Genomic DNA, 23,503 nt, shown 5'->3' with positions numbered 1-23,503 from the left:
CCTAAAATCAGGACTTACAGACCATAGAAAAATCAAGCTCTATGGTTTATTCCTTCAAAGATTGGGCCTAAAAATGGCTTTAACATTCAATAAACATTTTTTGAGTGCCTACTCTGTGCCAGGCACTCTTCTAAGAATTGAAAACATACAGTATTAGCAAACAGAACAGCAAAGGCCCCTGCTCTCGTGAAGCTTATACTGACTTGGAAAAGGGATTATATATATTAAATTTAAATCCCTCTTATTGTATACTGTAGCTACTTTTTCTCCTTTTCACTTCAGATTTAAGAGAACCTTGGCTGCTATCCCATATAAAATTTCTCTTTATTCCAGACAATATGCTCTTCTGGTAACTATATTATGTGTGGCAATATTTCAGTATTGTCAGGTACACTTATAATTTCATTATTTGTAAAAAACTGCAAAACAAACATACAACACATTTTTTATTTTAAATATAAGTAGCTCTGGTTAACATTGTTAAATAATAAATGCCAATAAAAATATAATTCAGTTACAGAATCTATCATGAAAAATGCTATGAATGCTATCACACATCCAAGGAAGGGAAAGAGATACAAGGGACATGGAAATATTATATAATTATATGAGCATGGGCTAAAATCAAGTAAATGTTAAAGGATTTAGATTGCCTTTTATGTAATCAAATCTGTGACAGGTAATCCAGACTTTGGGACCCATCCTTCAAGCCTCCCTTGAGGAGACAAAAGAGGGCAGCTGTGTTGGCTCTGCACACCCTAAATGCAGAGCTGCATGGTCAGCCAAAGCAGAGGGGAAGTAGAGGACAGGCAGGCCCCTAGGCTAATCCAAGGAGAACAGGAGAAGCAACAGCCCTGATATCAAAGAGCAGAAAAAGATCAAGAAAATCGTATCCCCGAAAGGCATGGGTCTCCAACACAGCCTCCCACATTTATGTGGCTCATCACAAAGTCAATTGCATCAAGTCTGTCTCTACAGGTAAAAATTCTCTGCCTGGCTGACTTGAAGACAGGTTTCATTTTTTTTTTTAATCAAACTTTCTGTTTTCCAGACTAAACTTTTGCAGTTATTCAGGGACCCTTCTATAAGGTTTCCAAAGTTGATAATAATACAACTAGTAAGTTCAGTACCTTACCAACCAAACAATTCCAGTCTAACACATTTCAATTTGTGATGACTTCTCTTAAATTTTCCTCTATTTAAAAATTTACACTGTTTCTCCCATAATTATCATGCATCAGTTTACATTTTAATAGTTTAAATCAAACTTTTCAAACAGGGCAAAAAGAAAATAGTAAGTTCAAATGAAAACAGGAGGGAGGAAAGTACCTTTAATTTGGATCCATGAGGTACTAGGACAGATCTATTCTGCTTTGGTGGGATATACAGCTCCCATTTTCCAAAATCCAGTTTTTTATATGGGTATGCAAATGGATTCCAATCATCTGAAAAAATAAAGATGATCAATTAACAATAGCATTATAGGACTAATACTCAATAAATTTCAATCAAAGTATAATACACTGCCTACTTATACAGAATCAGATTGCCTAAAAAACATTGTTTTCTAAGGTACTAAACAAAATACTCTACTAGTCATTTAGAAAAAGCAGGTTATGCTTAACTTATTTTTTAAAAAACATATTTGAAAGTTTGCCTTTTGCAAACTTTAAAGATTACAAACACATTTTCCATTGTACTTTCAACTTTATTACTTCTATCAATAAATAGAATGATGGGTCCTTTTTTAAGAAGCACCATCAACAAAGGGAGATAATATGAAAAAAATAGAAACGCATTCTAGGCAACTAGATAAAATACATGTTATGGTAGAAAAAAAGTGGTGAAAAATTATTAAAATCATATTACCCAAATTCACAAGTATGTGATAGAACTGAGTTAAAATCTAAAGAAACACCTCAAGCAAGAAAGGTAGAAGGTTATAAACTACAAGAGGCAAAGGAGAGGTGGACTGCAGGTGCTGAAAGAAAGCCAAAATGGACACATAGAAATTTAACATGTAATAGAGGTGGCATCAAAAATCAGTGAGTAGGGCTTCCCTGGTGGCACAGTGGTTGAGAGTCCGCCTGCCGATGCAGGGGACACGGGTTCGTGCCCCGGTCTGGGAAGATCCCACATGCCGCAGAGCGACTGGGCCCATGAGCCATGGCCGCTGAGCCTGCGACTGGGCCCATGAGCCATGGCCGCTGAGCCTGCGCGTCCAGAGCTTGTGCTCCGCAATGGGAGAGGCCACAACAGTGAGAGGCCCGCGTACCGCAAAAACAAAAACAAAAACAAAACAAACAAACAAAAAAATCAGTGAGTAAAGGACACACTGTTTAATAAGTGGTGCTGGGACAACTGGTGATCCTTATGAAAAAAAATGAAATGGATCTCTACCAATAATATTACTGAAGAATCATTTGAACATAGATTAATGTTTAAATATGATAGACAAAATGATAAAATGCTTAGAAGAAAATATGTTTATAATCTTGAGTTTAAAAGTGTTTTTTAGACAAAATACATACATGTACACACACATACACGTACATACAAAACCTTAAGGAAAAGCCTGATAAATTTGACTACAAAAATTATAGACTTATCTTCCTTCATACATAGATAGATAGACAGAATGACAAGACAAGCTACCAACTGGGAGAATACACTTGTAATGAACATACCAAGAAAGAGCATCCAAAATATATCAAGATCTATAAATCAATGAGAAAAAAAATACAGACCAATAGAAAAATCAATGAAGATATTCAGGGGAGGACATATGAATGGTCAATAAACATACATAATGATGCTCAAGCTCACTCATAATTAAGGAAACACAGATTAAAACAACAGTGAGATGTCATTTCCCACCCACTGGATTAGCAAAAACTAAAAGTTTGAAAATATCAAGTAGTCAGCAAGGATACAAAATAACACTGCAGCTGAGGGTACAAACTGGTAAAACAATTTGGCATTACATAGCAAAGGTGAAGCTATGTTAACTCTGGGGTCTAACAATCCTACTCCTAGGTAATACCCTAGAGAAATTCTCACAAATGGTCACAAGAAAATATTCAAAGATGTTCACTGAAGAATTGCTTGCAATAGCAAAAAATGGAAGTCATTGAAAGTTAAATCAGCCACAAAATGGGTAAATACATCATGGTGTAATTAAACAGGATGTTATATAACACTATAAACTGATTGGATTAAATATTCAATATATAGGAATAGGTAAAACATTGAAGTTCATTTTAAAGGTGTATAAAAATATCATTAATGTAAAGTTCAAAAAATATGCAAAACAGTATTATATAACATTGATACATACATATGTAGTAAAAATATCAAAAGAAAAAGAAGAATGACAAACATCAAATTCTATTGTGATTTCCACTGGGTAGAGGAAAGGGAACACAGGAAGTTTTAATAATATCTGTAATGTTTTATTTTTTAAGGTAGGTGGTGTACACAGAGATGCTTATTACATTTTCCCCTATTTGTTTATGCCTAAAATATTTCACTGTTTAAAAAAAACTTAAGCCCCTGTGATGCTACGCACTATAGTGCTATGAAATTAGATTCTCAATTAAGGAGATAAGAAAAACACCAAGAAGCTTGTTTTATGCTATGATTTCTTCTTTTAGACACCAATACTTTCACCACATTAGCCTTAAGGTTTTTCACTCTCAGCCAGTCTGAATGTCATGGGTAGAGTGGGGGTAAGAAACAACATGTAAATAAAGGTCCTTCTAAACATTTTTCTACTCCCCATCAGAAAACAATCTGAAAATATCTAAAGGCGGTTTTATCTTCAGGAACAGCTCAACAAGCTCTGTGTTACTATATTCTCCTGCCCTTAAAACATCAAATATATCTCACCTGTTTATGATGTGACATTCCTTTACCAAAGCAAAGAATTTAGGGCATAATTAGAGAGAAGGAAAACAGGCTGAAATATAAGGATCTAGGTAGTGTAACACTTTATACATTTACTGAATTTCTTTTTAAGCTAATCATTTAAGACAATAAAATTAAGACCAGCAGCAGATCTTTTCCTGGTTAGGTTTGAAAATAAAGGGTACAGTTCATTAGTTCATTCATTCATTCATTCATTAAATATGTACTGAGTGGTTAATGCCAAACTGCCAAACTGCTCTATGCCAAACTGTTAATGCCCTGCTCTATGCCAAACTGAAAATTAGGGTTCAGAATGACATTCAGATTTCATCCAGAAAAGGTTAAACTGAGTAACAGTACACCAAAACTAAGAGTAAAATATATAATATAGGATCCTCTAAACATTCAACTATAAATAAGACTGTTACTTTGCAAGTGAAACTTCAATTATATGGGAAATTTTCTTATGCAGATTTACTTAAAAGCTGTTTTCAATAATGTAAAACTAAATGTGGTTTTGAATATTAGTTTTTGAATATCAGTTGAAATAGTTCTTCAGCTTGCAGTCACTTGAGTTTTAAGATCTGTTTAAACAGGTAATATTTTAATATTTGTATAAAGAAAAATATTTTACTGAATCACATTTCTCCTTTCATAGTGTCTTAGAGACACTAACACACATGCTGATTATTTCTAATCCTACACTGTAAAAAATGTTTTTTCTATCATTTTCAAGAGTTTCATTTCATTAGCACACCTCCTCTTCATGGAAATCCTGGTGTTAACTTCTACTACACGTACATTTTTCTTGCTGAACTCCAATCTTCAAAGAAAAATTTGGAACATCTTCACATATGCTCCCAAAGAAAATACATCTACCAACCATCATAAGCAATGTAGAATATACTAAAGGTTTCATAAGGGAGAGAGAGGGGAAGGTTTGCAAGGGGTGTACATACATCAAACAACTTGAGATTTTTGCATTGGACAGCTGTCTCCCACATAAATCCCTCTTCAGCCACACCACCACTAGTCTTTTATCTCCTTGATTCCTTCTCCAATCAGTGTTCAGCCCTGAATTTTCCTTACTCTTCCTCCTTTATTAAATACTATTGCTTCTTTCCATTTGAAAGATGGGCACCAACCAAACTAACCACTTCTACTGTACTGCACGCATATGAAAGATTTTATTCTAATAAAACCAGTTTATCCCTAAAATTGTTTTCTAAAAATACCTAATAAGATGAGCTTTATTCTACAGGATACAGATATCTAAGGTCCAGGTACAGAATAGTCAGAAAAGTCATCGGATTTGGATCTGTTCTCATAAACTTAAGTCCTTAGTTAAGAAAGAAGGAACTACCATTAAGGTATATTTAGGTATGACTGTGGGAACTAATTGTGGAAGTACACAATTAAAAATAAGTAAATAAAAATTAAACATCCAGTGATTGGTGTAAAAATATTAAACAAAAGTGAATGTTTTGTTTTAAAATGGAATTTTTTTTAGAAAAGCACAGAAGGCAAAATAATAAGAGATGAAAGATACATTTTGGGGGAATTTTTTTTTTTTTTTTTTTTGCGGTACGCGGTCCTCTCACTGTTGTGGCCTCTCCCATTGCGGAGCACAGGCTCTGGACGCGCAGGCTCAGCAGCCATGGCTCATGGGCCCAGCCTCTCCGCGGCATGTGGGATCTTCCCGGACCGGGGCACTAACCCGCGTCCCCTGCATCAGCAGGCGGACTCTCAACCACTGTGCCACTAGGGAAGCTCAGGAATTTAAGTCTTAAGTGTCATGAGACTTTATTCCTGAAAATAACTGAAAGTAAAGTAATATTAATAATGATAAATGGTCCTAAGGCATGTTAGATATATCTAAAGTGCATACTTTTAGAGCCAGATTACTCATTTTTTCATTTTAATCCTCCATGACTTTATATCCTGAATCTACAAGATAGAATTAATTTTAATTAAGCACTTAATGCAAATAGTTTGTATCTCTATGTAGGCCTCAGGACAGGACCAAAAATATCCTATCACCACCTGTGACAATTATTTGTTTCTCTATCACACACAGAACTACATATTGGGAGTTCTGTAGTTCAGTGATTCTCAAGCTTTAGTTCCCATCAGAATCACTTGTTAAAGCAGATTGGGCTGATTAAAACAGACTGTTGGGCTCCACCCTCAGAGTTTTTTGATTCAATATATCTGAAATATGGCCTAATAATGTGCATGTCTAACGAGTCCCTACGTGATGTTGCTGCTCGCTGAGGGACCACGTTGAGAATCAACTTCCTGGCTCGACGGCTGACTTCAGGTGTTCTCTGCTCATAGCTTTGTGAGTGATGTTCTAGATTAGATTAGATTTATAGATTACCAAATAATGTTCCAAGTCAGTAGCTCAAGGAAATTCTGAAATAGAAATTATCACTAATAATCCCTCAAGGTAAATATTACTCACATGAAATTTAGGATTTAGAATTTGGGATTCACTAGGGTTGTAAAGCTCAGAAGGATGACCAGTGAGATGAAGATTACAGAACAAACCTGATATATTAAGGAATCTGAATGTGTCAGTGTGAGGAAACAAAAATTTGAGCATTAAAAGAAAACATATATTAAGACCAATATTCAATATACTGCTATAAGTGTCTACAGAAAATGTTTCTTATAATATTCTCACTAATAGATTGCATGGTTAAAAAGCACAGGCCACTTTGATCAGAAAATGAATATAAAGTTGAAGGCTTCTACCTAGAAAAGTAACATTAAAATTTTTAAGTGTTAACATTTTAACTCATCTTCCTTTCTGTGTGTCATTTCCTGCCATAACCTAGACATTGCTAGGCTCAAGGATGAGGTACCCCTAAAGCAATGTGTGCTTATTATTCTAGTCTTGGTGTTTTAAGAGCCTGTTTCCTGCTTGCATATATTATTTTATTAAAACATTTTCTAAGACTTTCGATGATTATCAAGTTTGAATAACCTGACACAGTTTAAAAGCAAACATTTAAATAAGTATTTTATAACTAACAGGCTGAAATTCATCATCATATTTTATAATGCAAAAGATTCTATTTTTCCATAGACTCAAAACCAGCAGACAAATTTGAATCGAGATACGGAAAAGAAATGATGTATAATGCACAGTCTAACATGAACTGCAAACACACATTCGGCAGAGGCAATCAAACGTTAACTAAGGTCACTGCATCAGGCACACAGACTCTGTATTATCTCAAGCCCAACAACCTTTCTTTTTCTAATGTAATAATCCTCACATAAAATTCTTAAATGTCAGCCTTCTTCAAATATTCCCAAACTCTTTAACTCACAGTAAAGTATTTCTCTTCATCAGGACTTAGCCACCTCATTTCTGTAGAGTTTCTCAGTTTAATATATATATTCCTTACGCATGGTTGAAATGGTCCCAACTTACTATGTAGAACCACACCTTTGATGAAGATGCCAATGTGCTGAACAATGTGGTCCGTACTTGGGTCAACCCCTGCCATAAGCAGGCTTCACTGAGCTAGCGAAGTAAGGTCCCTGTTGGATGTGGCAGATCTAGTATCAGCTCTAATACAAGCCCAGTACTGGCCTATACGGCAGATGTCAGTCACCTCCTATCTGAGTCGATATCCCTTACATCATAAGTTATTAAATATTTGGAATATCACCCCCTTAAAACAAGTAAACACCCTACCTCATCATACAATGTTGTTTAATTGTTTCAAGCTTCATATTATTCAAAGTTTACATAGATTTATAATGCAAAGTTGGCTTGTCATGATGGAAGTTTGGGGACTTCTCTCATGTCAAGGAAGCATCCAGTCTGTTTCCAAGAAGTCATAAGATCCAGAACAGGAACCTCCTATGGCATTGCCCTTACCCAGAATTATGGAAGGACCACACAATTTTTGGAGGTGGAGAACAGCAGTCCTGACATATAACCCTGTGCTTTTTGATCACCCTCTCTTTTTCCCCTCCAGATAATTCTTCTCCTCATATGGTTACTTGAGAATCATCAAATTTCTGCTAGAAGATAGTACCCTGGAAATAACCTTAAGACCTCCAGCATTACTTCTTAGGGAAAACTGCTCTTAAAATACATTAGTTTAGGAGAGCTGTGGTTTTCAAGAACAAAATCTAGAGTATGTCAGAATGCCACTAACTTCAGAACCAATGGGATGCTAATATCATTTTAAAGAACAATATGCTCAGTCCTATGATATGCAGCTTTCTGGAAATTAGGGAACAAATTAAATAACCTAGAGTTTCACTCACTAAACTGTTCTTAAAGGCATGCATAGAAGAAACGTTCTCCATGACCAAAAAAAAAAAGTGTGGCAAAAGTGACTTTAAATAGAATTAACTACGTGTCTTTATTATAGGAATAGTATCTATATTATGATACTTTTATGAAAGAAAGGGGGTGGTAAATGAATATACAGTTGGCCCTCCATATCAGAGAGTTCCATATCCACAGATTCAACCAAACGTGAATCAAAAATATTAGGGGAAAAATTCCAGAAAGTTCCAAAAAGCAAAACTTGACTTTACTATGTACTGCCAAATATTTACATAGCATTTACTTTGTATTTATAACTATTTACATTGCATTTACGTGGTATTAAGTATTATAAGTAATCTAGAGATGATTTAAAGAATACAGGAGGATGTGCATAAGTTAAATGCAATACTACATCATTTTATATAAGGGATTTGAGCATCCTCAGATTTTGGTATTTGCAGGTGGGGGAGGTCCCAGAACCAATCCACCAAAGACTGAAGGATGACTGTATGTAGTCACCTATGATTTCAAAAAGCATGAAAATAGAACCCAAAAAGTGAAGAGAAATGATTATGTATATGAAGAGGGAAAACACAGATTAGTTTTGTAGGATTGTACCTTGCTTTATTTTGACTATAAGACCAGGTAAACAATTTATAAAATTAGAAAATTTAATAAGTCAAAAAGAGGGGAAAATAAGAAAAAAATAAAAAGTCTCTTAAAATGGAAACAAACTGAACCTGTGTGATGGAATTTGCAGATGGGGATTTTGGGAGGTAGTTAGGTTATGAGGGTAGAATCCTCATGAATGGGGTTAGTGTCTTTATAAAAGAAATCCCAGAGAGATCACTCCTGCATTCCACCAGGTGAGGATTTCACAAAGAAAGGACTGCAGTCTATGAGTGAGGAAGAGAGCCCTCAACAGATACTGAATCTGCTGGCACTTTGATCTTGGACTTCCCAGCCTCCAGAACTGTGAGAAATAAATTTCTTTTGTTTATAAGCCACCCAGGCTGTAGTTTTTTGTTATAGCACCCTGAACAGACTAAGATAAAGCTCATCTCTACTTTTCCGTATAATAGGAAATTTCCATAACAAAATTGTAAAAACTATGTTATGAGGTCTCTGTGAACAAATACATGTCCAAATCTCTTTCCTTGCTATCAGTTGTAAAAAGTGATCTTATCAGCCAAAGAGTGTAAGATTTTAATTTATTTACGGTTTTAAACACAGATTAACAAACTGCTTTCTGGATAAGCAGTTGCAGTTCATACTCCCACCAGCAGCATATGAGAATTGTCAACTATCCATATCCTCATCAACACCGGAGATTATATATATATATATATATATATATATATATTTTTTTTTTTTTTTTTTTTTTCGGCAGGCAGGCCTCTCACTGTTGTGGCCTCTCCCGTTGCGGAGCACAGGCTCCGGATGCGCAGGCTCAGCGGCCATGGCTCACGGGCCTATCCGCTCCGTGGCATGTGGGATCTTTGCGGACCGGGGCACGAACCCGCGTCCACTGCATCGGCAGGCGGACTCTCAACCACTGCGCCACCAGGGAAGCCCGGAGATTATCATTTTAATAACAAGGCATGCCTGCCTTGTTCAACCAGGGTTAGCTAAGAGAATTAAGTTCGAATGCCCTACGGATCCATTGTATGCAATAAATTAACTTCTCTTCAATGCATCTTAGAATAGTACCTGTATGTACTACACTTGGAAGAATTTAGAAAATAGGCATTCAAATAATTTTCTGTGTTCTGTGGATCAGATTCGGAACCAGCATGAGAAAAGTTGCCTCTCCTTATTGTCCTAGCTGTAAGAGATAGCTTTGATACACACTGTTTTCATTTCTTTTCAAAGCAGGTTATAATTATAACTTCTTATATTCTCTTTAATCCTATTTTTATTTGGGAGAAATTGAGTAGTGGGTATTTCATTTTAAACTTTTTCGTTTAGTTCTAGTTTTATTGAACTGAATATAATAATGTGGTGTCCTTTATGGTCTAATACAGTGGTAACCAATCCAGTTATTTATTTACCAATCTATTTATTTTTAGCAGTATAAACCATTTAATTATCTCAAAATAGATTTTATGAAGGACTCCAGCATAGAAACTATACAAAACATGTAAAACAGAAAAGCTGCTTTGCTTGAAGTGCCTCTACCTACCTAAACCCTCATCCTCACCTCTTTCTCTCCCTCTCAGAGCCTACCACTCAGAACTCAGTTCTAAAAAGTGCTCCAGTGTATGATCTACCTTTGCAGATCTTCCATAGATCCTTAAAATATGTCATTTCTTTTTTTTTGATTCTCCATTTAATTTTAGTTTACTTCATCCACAAGTTAAGAATATGCTAAATTATGTCATGACGATTGGTTCTAAAAATTTATTCAATTTCTAACAATTCTTGCCATCTACACTTGACCAAAAGTAAATGTTATTTGGGACTTAAGGATAAAAGCATTTATCGCTGCTGTGACTTATATTACTGATCTCTGTGCCATTTTATCTGGTTTGTTTTTGGTCTGGATTTGACTCCTTTTATTTTATAATCTTTCAGTGAAAGTAAAGCAGAGAGAAACTAATGGTTAAAGCCAAGAAGAGGTACATTATTTGCTTAGAAAGAATGCAGAACAGGACAAAATAGGAAGGGGAGAGAGGTACTAATGCAATATGGTCAATCATCAGAGGAAGGCATCCCATGTGCCAAGAAGGGTTCTCAATTATGTTTTAACTGGCTAGTACATTGAACTGTATCCCTCCATGTCAGCAAACATCTGGAACTTAGTTGGAGGACTCTTATAGCACGTACTCCAGTTCATCCATTATATCACTACCGACTGCAATTTAATCTATTTATGACTCCCCTGAAGTCCTAAATTTGACTTTAGGACTCTTCTCTACACCCTAAAACACAATCTTTCATCTTAAGATGTTCCACTTGAACCAGTCCCTGTTGTGAGGGCATGGGAGGGGCCTATAGTAATCAGGAAAGCAATTATATAGATCTCCCTGCTAACCCTATAGCCACTTATGACAATATTTCAATGAAAGTAAAATAATATTTTCTAACATGGCTAGCAATGTAACAGAAGTAAACCAATGTGTCAATTGATTTTCAACAAGGGTGACAAAGACTACTCAATGGGGGAAAAATAGTCTTTTCAACAAATAATGCTAGGACAACTAGATCTCCACACACAAAAAGATATATTTGGACTCCTATCTTAAACCATATACAAAACTAACTCAAATGGATCAAGTACTTAAATGTAAGAGCTAAAACTATACAACTCAATGTAAAACAGTGCTGATACCTTGAAAAACAGTCTGGGTGTTCCCCAAAATGCCAGAGTTACCATTTTGACCCAGCAATCCCACTCCTAGTTATAAACCCTAAAGAAATGAAAACATATGTCCACACAAAAACTTGTATATGAATGTTCATAGCAGCATTACTTATGATAGTCAAAAGGTGAAAACTACACAAATGCCCATCAACTAACAAATGAATATACAAAATGATGCATATCCATACAATGCAATATTATTTGGCTATAACAATGAATGAAGTACTGATACATACTATAAGATGGAAGCTTGAAAACATTATGCTAAGTGAAAAAAGCCAGTCACAAAAGACCACATATTATCTGATTCAAAAATCCAGGATAAGAAAATTTCTAGAGACACAGTAAGTGGTTTCCTAAGCCTAGGAGAGGGATGGGAAGATTGTGAGATTATAGCTAAAGGGTACAGGGTTCCTTTGAGATAATGAAAATATTCTAAAATTCATTGTGGTTATGGTTGTAGAACTCTGTTTTAATATACTAAAAACAATGAAATTGTACACTTTAAATAGGTTAGTTGTATGGTATGTGAATTGTATGTCAATAAAGCTGTTAAAAAATAAAAGTATTTTAAAGGTCAGGTAGCCGTTTTCTGTTCATTTCTATTGAGCTTTTGCGCTAGACTAAAATCAGGTTCTATCAGAGATATTGTAAAGGGAAAGACCACAAAGGGAGACACATATAAAAATTTAATAGTGAAAGACAGCTCAGTCAATAAGTAGACTAAAGAGTCTAGGTGGATAGTTGAAGACTTTGAAGAGAAAATAATTAATTGTTTCAAGGCTTTGAAAAAGTAGAACTTGACCACATTTGAAGCTGGGGGGGTGGGGAAATAGGCTTTTAAGCAAAGAAAAATGTATATCTTCTTCTGGAGCCCAGATTTTTAGTAGTCTTGTGAGTGATTACCAACCGAACTGCTGCTAATGTTAGAATTTACCTTGGACTCTGAAAGAGACCCATAAGGAACAGAAATCTAAAACTATCATACAATCCACTCCCTTACGATGGAAAAAAAAAAGGTTTGAGCAGAGGCTGTCTCAAAACTAATGATATGGGCTTCCCTGGTGGCGCAGTGGTTGAGAGTCCGCCTGCCGATGCAGGGGACACGGGTTCGTGCTCCGGTCTGGGAGGATCCCACATGCCGCGGAGCGGCTGGGCCCGTGAGCCATGGCCGCTGAGCCTGCGCGTCCGGAGCCTGTCCTCCGCGACGGGAGAGGCCACAACAGTGAGAGGCCCGCGTAACGCATAAAAAAAAAAAAAAAAAAAAAAAAAAAAAAAAAAAAAAAAAAAACTAATGATATAAGGGAGGGTTTTATTATGATAGAAGAACTAATGAAAATCATTAAAATAACAAAAAATAGGATGATTTGGTGACACTGATGGCAGCAGCTGTAGTTATGGACCGTCCTGTGAGGAAAAGGTGTTTTGTTCAAAGCTAATTTCTTGATTTTGTTCTTTCTTTTTGTCTGTTTTCAAATATTTTCTCACACTCTGAGGTTTTCAAACATTCTCTCTCTTCAGGCTCTTTACTCTCAGCATCCAAATATGATAGAGTGATGTATTTGCTAATTCTGAAGTAACATCAATGACAATGAAGAAAACCTCTCCTTTGGTCCAAGTCATCCTTTGGTTCTCCTGCCACTGACAGCCCAATTTCTTGACTCCTATCTCCACTTCCTTATATCTCTTCATTCCCTAAAATATTTCTGAAATACTCTGGCAAAGGTCACCAGTGATCTCCAACTTTCCAATCCCAATTGTTCTTTTCAGACTTCAATTTATATGAGCTTTCAGTGACACTTGAAACTCTTGGTCACTCCACCTTCGGTGTCAGTTATACCCATCTCAGTTGGTTCTCTTAAACCACTCAGTGAAGATGGGGAGGAAAAAAAGGGAATGCACTTGAAAGCTATTTCAGAATTAAAATTGATAAGAAGCAGTGTTTTAGTTATTAAGGGTGACAGACAGAGGTTACTTGGGTGGTTACTGAAAAAGGATAGGGAATACAGAACTAGGAGAAAAGAGAATTTACAGGAACTGTAAATGGTCAACACCATCTATTACTGCAGAAAAGTCAAGTAAGGAAAAGATACCTAAATTGAGAGGCTGGGATATTTAATGGGAGAACACATGTGACTGAGTATACTATTATTTCTATTATTATTATTTCTATTACTTCTCTACCATATTTTTTTCTTACCACAAAAGAAAAGTGTACTCTCTGAAGAATGAAAACCAAAAAACATGAATAAAAAAGACACTGAAGCACTCATAAACTGAACCACCTCTACACTAACACCTTACTTTAAAATTTCTTATTTTTTTACTATATACGTATTTATATGCACAGACATGTGCATTTCCATAATGTAAATTATATACAAAAGTATGTATATACATATATAAATTTTTAAACTTACAGTTTTGTATCCTTTTCTACATACTATATGATCAGCATTACTCCTGTCAGTACATATTCATTTACGACAGTAGTTCCCCAACATGGCTGCTTTTAAAAGTTATAAGTCAATAGACTCCACCCCAGGTCCTTGAATCAGATCCAGGAGTAGATTTGTACTTTTATAAAGCTTCCTAATTTTGTGCTATGCACACACAGGTTTAGTAAACAATAATCTACAATATCATTCTAGAAATCTGACAGCAAATTAAGGGAGGGATCTTCTTTAGTTTTCCAATTTATTTAAGGAAGGAAAGGAGTGAGCAACTTTATATACAGAGAAAAAACAAGCAGCAAAGGGAGAGCCTGACAGGAGAAAGAAGAGGTAAATAGACAGATTTACCATGTTAAGGAAGAGAAGAGAAAATGATTAAACGCATATATTTGTGACATCAATTTCTTCTACTAACTTTTGAAAGCATGTGGGAAGGATAAATATAGATACAGAGATCTTTTTAGGGAAATGGTTTGGAAGTTGAAATATTCCTTTCTGCTGTCTTCTATTTTCTCTGAAAAGTAAAAGCAAGTATTATACTAATGGAAAATGAGGAGACAGTGAAATAAGGGATTATGCAGGGAGTGGTGAAACTGAAGTAGCTACTGTGGAAGATGTAAGAAAGAGATGACTGGGGATGTGCAAGTGATTTCTGTAGAGTGTTAATGGCCATGAACCCACAGAAGCAGCAGTTCATATGGCTGTGTGATTTTCCTCATGGTGGCTAGAAGCTGTGTATGAGCAGAAAAATTACACAATTTGATGCGAGCAACACTGCAGATTTACAGGGCGAGTGTGGTAGAAGTGCTAATGTTCAAAGGAGATGAAACTTTCAGGAAGAGAGAGGTTGGAGAGCTGGAGAGCTTAGAGCAAGGGATCTAGAATAGATATCAATGAGCCATAGACACGTCAGAAAGCATCATGGATCTAGACGTCACATTCAGTCTGGAATAACTGGTATCATGGAGTCGAGAATAGGGAAATGCTGCTATAGCAATCTTTGTACCTTTTACACAATAAATTTTGCTAATGCTTTGCAACAATTCCCCTGTCCCTCATCAGTAGTCTCATTCCACCCCCAACAAAAAAAAATCTTGCTTGCTACCCTTCACCCTTCCTAAGCATATCAAGACCTCTAAAAAACAGAGCCACCCGAGCAGATTCATATATATATGACTGAGAAATAAATGCTTACTTTTGTAACACATTGAATTGGGGATAGTGTGTTACACAGCATTACTGTTGCTATAGCTGACTTGTGCACCAAGTAAGAGTGAGCACTACCCCTCTGAACTTCCCACAAATAGTCTAAACCTGTATCTATTATTACCTGCATCTATTACTATAAACCTGTTACCATTTATTATATGTGTCAATACGGATTTCCTTGTTTGTGACTATAAGCTAGCTGAAGGTATATATCAACCAAGTATTCTTCATCTTTGTATGCCAACAGCCAGTACATTACTCCCATATAAGTACTCAGCAAGTTTTTACTGGAAGAATAAACTTATAACTTTTTATGCCAAATCAAGATCACAAGACAATTTGGAAACTGGAAATTTAGCAAAGAACAAAATTAACCAAAAAAACTCATTCCTTTTTAGTTTTGCAAGAGAACATAAATAGTATTCTTCAATAAGACTTCATTATACACTAAGATTATAAAAAATTAACTCCATTTAGCAAATAATATAAATCATTAAAAAGCACACAAAAAAAAAACCTAGGTAATTCCTTTTTATTATTCTTCCCAATTAATATGGGTCACTAACTAAATAGCTTAAAAGAAAAACTATTAAAAAAAAAAAAAAAAAGAAAAACTATAGTAATTAAAAGAAAAAAATGTATTTACTTCTATTTAAGGTAGATCTTGATTATTTTCCTTTATGTGCTAAATTCCAGAAGTATTATATATAGTTTGTATAATATATAAATATATTTCAAAAGGTCACTTTTTTTGAGTGGTGACACTTAATTATATGTTAGATTAATTATATATTATATATAAAGTAAAAAAGGTTACAAAATTATAAGTTCTAAAAAGTGTTGGAGTTCCCTGGTGGTCCGGTGGCAAGGACTTGGCACTTTTACAGCTGGGGCCTGGGTTCAATCCCAGTTGGGGAACTAAGATCCCGCAAGCCACATGGTTCAGCCAAAGAAAAAGTATGCATATATATAATATATAAATTATATGTAATTAATCTAATATATATATAATTAAATATCACCACTCAAAAACAGTGATCCACTAAAATGCTCCATATGCTATTAATCTAAAGATTCACAAAATACATAATTATCCATATATAAACACATGTAGCATCTAAAAAAGACCTCTACATGTTATTTCTACATTTATAACACACATAAGAAATAATTCATTAAGGCTGTGCTCCTTCTTTTCTGAAACCCAAAATACAAGAAAATTGAATCACTTTGAAATGAACCAATCTGTTTATTAGCTCTGTGGGGTGTAAGAAAACTTCAATTGCTACTCTATGTCATACTGATATAGGCATAAACTCTCAGGTTAAACTTCTCTCAGTAGTACAAGTTTCAATTTGGATTTTAAAATGCTTGAGGGCATCAATTTTCACATCTTTCCCCACTCCCATTTCAGAAATCTGAGACCCAATTTCAGAAAATTACGGACAAGTTATATGGAGGTTTAACATGTTCAAGAATAAACATAACTGCCATTAAGGAAATTCCACATTAAAATAAAGAACATTTAAACCATTTACTATTATCAGGCTTTCTGGCTTCTAATATAATAGCCATTTATCTAAATTCAAAATAATCATGTTTTTCTTAACTGCACTTAGATTCAAAAATTCTACAATTCAGAGAGGACCTTCGAGATGGTGGGGGAGTAAGACATGGAGATTACCTTCCTCCCCACAAATACAACAAAAATACATTTACATGTGGAACAACTCCTACAGAACACCTACTGAATGCTGGCAGAAGACCTCAGACTTTCCAAAAGCAGTGTGGTTGGCAGGGTCTTGGTGCTCTGGCCAGGTGTCAGGCCTGAGCATCTGAGGTGGGAGAACTGAGTTTAGGACATCAGACCAGTAGAAACCTCCTGTCCCCACAAAATTTCAAAGAGCGAAACCTCTCCCAGAGAACTCCACCTCAACACTAAGAACCACTTCCACTCAATGACCAGCAAGCTACAGAGCTAGAAACCAAAAACCAAACAACTAGCAAGACAGGAACACAACCCTACCCATTAGCAGAGAGGCTGCCTAAAACCATAATCAGTTCACAGACAACCCAAAACACACCCCCAGACTGGTCCTGCCCACCAGAAAGACAAGACCCAGCCTCATCTACCAGAAAACAGGCACCAGTCCCCTCCACAAGGAAGCCTACACAACCCACTGAAACAAACTTACCGCCTAAGGGCAGACACCTGCAGCCTGCAAAAAGGAGACCCCAAACACAGTAAGGTAAGCAAAATGAGAAGACAGAGAAATACATATAAGATGAAGGAGCAAGGTAAAAACCAACCAGACCAAACAAATGAAGTTGAAATCGGCAGTTTATCTGAAAAATAATTCAGAGTAATGATAGTAAAGATGTCCAATATCTTGGAAATAGAATGGAGAAAATATAAGAAACGTTTAACAATGACCTAGAACAACTAAACAGAAAACAAACAATGATGAACAACACAATAAATGAAACTAAAAATTATCTGGAAGGAATCAATAGCAGAATAACTGAGTAAGAAGAACGGATAAGTAACCTGAAAGCTAAAATAGTGGAAATAACTAACACAAAGAGGAATAAAGGAAAAGGAATGAAAAGAATTGAGGACAGTCTCAGAGACATCTGGGACAACATTAAACGCACCAACTTTTGAATTATAGGGGTCCCAGAAGAAGAGAAAAAGAAAGGGACTGAGAAAATATTTGAAGACATTATAGTTGAAAAAATCCCTAATATGGGAAAGGAAATAGTCAATCAAGTCCAGGAAATGCAGAGTCCCACAGAAGATAAATCTAAGGAGAAACACACCAAGACACATAGTAATCAAACTATCAAAAATTAAATACAAAGTAAAAATATTAAAAGCAGCAAGAGAAAAGCAACAAATAACATACAAGGGAATCACCACTGGTTAACAGCTAATCTTTCAGCAGAAACTCTGCAAGCCATAAGGGAGTGGCAGGACATATTTAAAGTGATGAAAGGGAAAAACCTACAACCAAGATTACTCTACCCAGCAAGGATCTCACTCAGATTCAACAGAGAAATTAAAACGGTAACAGACAAGCAAAGGCTAATAGAATTCAGCACCACCAAACCAGCTTTACAACAAATGCTAAAGGAACTTCTCTAGGCAGGAAACACAAGAGAAGGAAAAGACCTACAATAACAAACCCAAAACAATTAAGGAAATGGGAATAGGAACATACATATCAATAATTACCATAATGTAAATGGATTAAATGCTCCAACCAAAAGACAAAGACTGGCTGAATGGATACAAAAGCAAGACCCGTATATATGCTGTATACAAGAGACCCACTTCAGACCTAGGGACACACACAGATTGAAAGTGAGGGGATGGAAAAAGATATTCCATGCAAATGGAAATCAAAAGAAAGCTGGAGTGCAATTCTCATATCAGACAAAATAGACTTTAAAATAAAGACTATTACAAGAGACAAAGAAGGACACTACACAATGATCAAGGGATCAATCCAAGAAGAAGATATAACAATTGTAAATATTTAGGCACCCAACATAGAAACACCTCAATACATAAGGCAAATGCTAAGAGCCATAAAAGGGGAAATCGACAGTAACACAATCATAGAAGGGGACTTTAACACCCCACTTTCACCAATGGACAGACCATCCAAAATGAAAATTAGTAAGTAAACATAAGCTTTAAATAATACATTAAACAAGATGGACTTAAATTTATAGGACATTCCATCCAAAAATAACAGAATACACTTTCTTCTCAAATGCTCATGGAATATTTCCCAGTATAGATCATATCTTGGGTCACAAATCAAGCCTTGGTAAATTTAAGAAAACTGAAATCATATCAAGTATCTTTTCTGACCACAACGCTATAACACTAGATATCAGTTACAGGAAAAAATCTGTAAAAAATACAAACACATGGTGTAATGTAGTAGTAGTAGTGTAGTGTAGTGTAAACAATACATTACTAAATAACCAAGAGATCAATGAAGAAATCAAAGAGGAAGTAAAAAAATACCTAGAAGCAAATGACAATGAAAACACGATGACCCAAAACCTAGGGGATGTAGCAAAAGCAGTTCTAAGAGGGAAGTTTATAGCAATACAATCCCACCTCAGGAAACAAGAAACACCTCAAATAAACAACCTAACCTTACACCTAAAGCAATTAGAGAAAAAAGAACAAAAAAACCCCAAAGTTACAAGAAGAAAAGAAATCATAAAGATCAGATCAGAAATAAATGAAAAAGAAATGAAGGAAACAATAGCAAAGATCAATAAAACTAAAAGCTGATTCTTGAGAAGATAAACAAAATTGATAAACCATTAGCCACACTCATCAAGAAAAAAAGGGAGAAGACTCAAATCAATACAATTAGAAATGAAAAAGGAGAAGTAACAACTGACACTGCAGAAATACAAAGGATCATGAGAGATTACTAGAAGTGACCATAGGCCAATAAAATGGACAAAATGGAAGACATGGACAAATTCTTAGAAAAGCACAACCTTCCAAGACTGAACCAGGAAGAAATAGAAAAAGTAAAAAAACCAATCAAAAACACTGAAATTGAAACTCTGATTAAAAATCTTCCAACAAAAGCACAGGACTATGTGGCCTCACAGGCAAATTCTATCAAACATTTAAAGAAGAGCTAACACCTATCCTTCTCAAACTCTTCCAAAATACAGCAGAGGGAAAAACACTCCCAAATGCATTCTATGAGGCAACCATCACCCTGATACCGAAACAAGACAAAGACATCACAAAAAAAGAAAACTGCAGGCCAATATCACTGATGAATATAGACTCAAAAATCTTCAACAAAACAGTAGCAAACAGAATTCAACAGCACATTAAAAGGAAAATACATCATGATTAAGTGGGGTTTATCCCAGGAACGCAAGGATTCTTCAATATACACAAATCAATCAATGTGATAAACCATATTAACAAATTGAAGGAGAAAAACCATATGATCATCTCAATAGATACAGAAAAAGCTTTTGACAAGATTCAACATTGATTTATGATAAAAACCCTCCAGAAAGTAGGCATAGAGGGAATTTTCCTCAACATAATAAAGGCCATATATGACAAACCCACAGCAAACATCATTCTCAATGGTGAAAAACTGAAAGTATTTCCTCTAAGATCAGGAGCAAACAAGGATGTCCACTCTCACCACTATTATTCAACATAATTTTGGAAGTCCTAGGCACAGCAATCAGAGAAGACAAAGAAAAAAAAGGAATGCAAATTGGAAAAGAAGAAGTAAAACTGTCACTGTTTGCAGATGACATAATACTACACATAGAGAATCCTAAAGATGCCACCAGAAAACTGCTAGAGCTAATCAATGAATTTGGTAAAGTTGTAGGATACAAAATTAAAGCACAGAAATCTCTTGCATTTCTATACACTAATAATGAAAAATCTGAAAGAGAAATTAAGGAAACACTGCCATTTACCATTGCAACAAAAAGAATAAAACACCTAGCAATAAACCTACCTAGGGAGACAAAAGACCTGTATTCAGTAAACTATAAGACACTGATGAAAGAAATTAAAGATGATACCAACAGATGGAGAGAGATACCATGTTCTTGGATTGGAAGAATCAACATTGTGAAAATGACTATACTACCCAAAGCAATCTACAGATTGACTGCAATCCCTATCAAACTACCAATGGCAGTCTGCACAGAACTAGAACAAAAAATTTCACAATTTGTACGGAAACACAAAAGACCCTGAATAGCCCAAGCAATCTTGAGAAAGAAAAATGGAACTGAAGGAATCAGACTCCCTGACTTCAGACTATACTACAAAGCTACAGTTATCAAGACAGTATGGTACTGGCACAAAAACAGAAATTAATATCAATGGAAGGGGATAGAAAGCCCAGAGATAAGCCTACACACATATGGTCACCTTATATTTGATAAAGAAGGCAAGAATATACAATGGAGAAAAGACAGCCTCTTCAATAAGTGGTGCTGGGAAAACTGAAGAGCTACATGTAAAAGAATGAAATTAGAACACTCCCTAACACCATACACAAAAATAAACTCAAAATGGATCAAAGACCTAAATGTAAGGCCAGAGACTATAAAACTCTTATAGGAAAACATATGACATAAATCACAGCAAGATCCTTTTTGACCCACCTCCTAGAGAAATGGAAATAAGAATAAACAAATGGGATCTAACGAAACTTAAAAGCTTTTGCACAGCAAAGGAAACCATAAACAAGACAAAAAGACAACCCTCAGAATGGGAGAAAATATTTGCAAATGAAGCAATTGACAAAGGATTAATCTCCAAAATTTACAAGCAGCTCATGCAGCTCCATATCAAAAAAACAACCCAATCTAAAAATGGGCAGAAGACCTAAATAGACATTTCTCCAAAGAAAATATACAGATTGCTAACAAACACATGAAAAGGATTCTCAACATCACTAATCATTAGAGAAGTGCAAATCAGAACTACAATGAGGTATCACCCCACACCAGTCAGAATGGCCATCATCAAAAAATATACATGTCTACCTAGAGGGGTGGGATAGGGAGGGTGGGAGGGAGATGCAAGTGGGAGGAGAAATGGGAATATATGTATATGTATAGCTGATTCATGTTATACAGCAGAAAGTAACACACCATTGTAAAGCAATAATACTTCAATAAAGATGTTAAAAAAAGAGTATTTGTTAAGTGAATTAATAAATACAATAGTGAAAGAAAAAAATAAACTTATGCCTAAAGGAAAATACAAAAAAAAAATCTACAACAATAAATGCTGGAGAGGGTGTGGAGAAAAGGGAACCCACTTACACTGTTGGTGGGAATGTAAATTGATACAGCCACTATGGAGAACAGTGTGGATGTTCTTTAAAAAACTAAAGATAGAATTCCATATGATCCAGCAACCCCACTACTGGGCATATACCCTGAGAAAACCATAATTCAAAAAGAGTCATGTACCACAATGTTCATTGCAGCTCTATTTACAATAGCCAGGACATGGAAACTACCTAAATGTCCATCAGCAGAGAAACGGATAATGGAGATGTGGCACTTATATACAATGGAATTATTCTGCCATAAAAAGAAATGAAATTGAGTTATTTGTAGTGAGGTGGATGGACCTAGAGTCTGTCATACAGAGTGAAGTAAGTCAGAAAGAGAAAAAGAAATACCGTATGCTAACACATATATATGGAATCTATAAAAAAAAATGGTTCTGATGAACCTAGGGGCAGGACAGGAATAAAAACAGACTTAGAGAATGGACTTGAGGACACGGGGAGGTGGAAGGGTAAACTGGGACGAAGTGAGAGAGTAGCATTGACATATACACACTACGAAATGTAAAATAGATAGCTAGTGGGAAGCAGCTGCATAGCACAGGGAGATCAGCTTGGTGCTTTGCGACCACCTAGAGGGGTGGGATAGGGAGGGTGGGAGGGAGGGAGATGCAAGAGGGAAGAGATATGGGGTATATGTATAGCTGATTCACTTTGTTATACAGCAGAAACTAACACACCATTGTAAAGCAATTATACTCCAATAAAGATGTTTAAAAAAAAAAACTCTACAATTTAAAACCAACTCATTAAAATGTTTGTCACTTTAAACACCTCCAAATAGAGCAAGCAAGGAGCCCTCTCATCCTTAAACACTCTCCCCCATCACTGAGGGACTAGGCCACTCACTGTACCAGTTTTTGAACACACTAAGCTCCTTCCATTCTCTCTTGACAATTAGCTATCTGTCCACTACACAAACCCTTTAAATGTATACTCTGGAGACAGAAAACTATCTGCTTTTTCTGTGGCTGCCTCTGTCTTCCCTATGCACTGGGAGAAGATCTCCACTACTATGGGGACTGCCGCCCTACTTGAGACTATGTGGGGTCAAGCTCTTTGTTACCAGGCAGACACTCAATACCAGTCAAGGTCATATCTACATCCCTTCAGTGCATATTTTCTCTCCAAATTTCTCTTATTAAGATTCCCAGAGAAACGAATGAACTAGATCTCAGATGAAGCACTATCAATCAAATAAGACAATAAGAGCTAATACAGAAATAACAACCAAAAAGTCATAAGGTGGATATACCTCCAGCTTTAGTGCTGAATCAGGCACATAGCAGAAAATCAATAGTGTGCATTAAACAAACAGTTACCAGAACTACTCCTTATTTTATACTTATATGTAATATGCATTTTAAACTATAATCATGATATG

At 35.6% G+C, this 23,503-nt stretch overlaps 1 protein-coding gene across 1 annotated transcript in view; it reads right to left on the bottom strand.

Moving 5' to 3' along the window:
- GBE1 (1,4-alpha-glucan branching enzyme 1) overlaps positions 1–23,503 on the bottom strand; it is a 297,826-nt gene that overhangs the window by 185,813 nt on the left and 88,510 nt on the right. The window contains exon 3 of the mRNA XM_032630067.1: positions 1,330–1,445. Coding sequence (XP_032485958.1) covers positions 1,330–1,445 — 116 coding nt within the window. The remainder of the gene's footprint in view (positions 1–1,329; positions 1,446–23,503) is intronic.

The sequence above is a fragment of the Phocoena sinus genome, chromosome 4 (assembly GCF_008692025.1).
Source record: "Phocoena sinus isolate mPhoSin1 chromosome 4, mPhoSin1.pri, whole genome shotgun sequence".
NCBI lineage: Eukaryota > Metazoa > Chordata > Mammalia > Artiodactyla > Phocoenidae > Phocoena > Phocoena sinus.
This window is presented reverse-complemented; position numbering and strand designations above follow the sequence as displayed.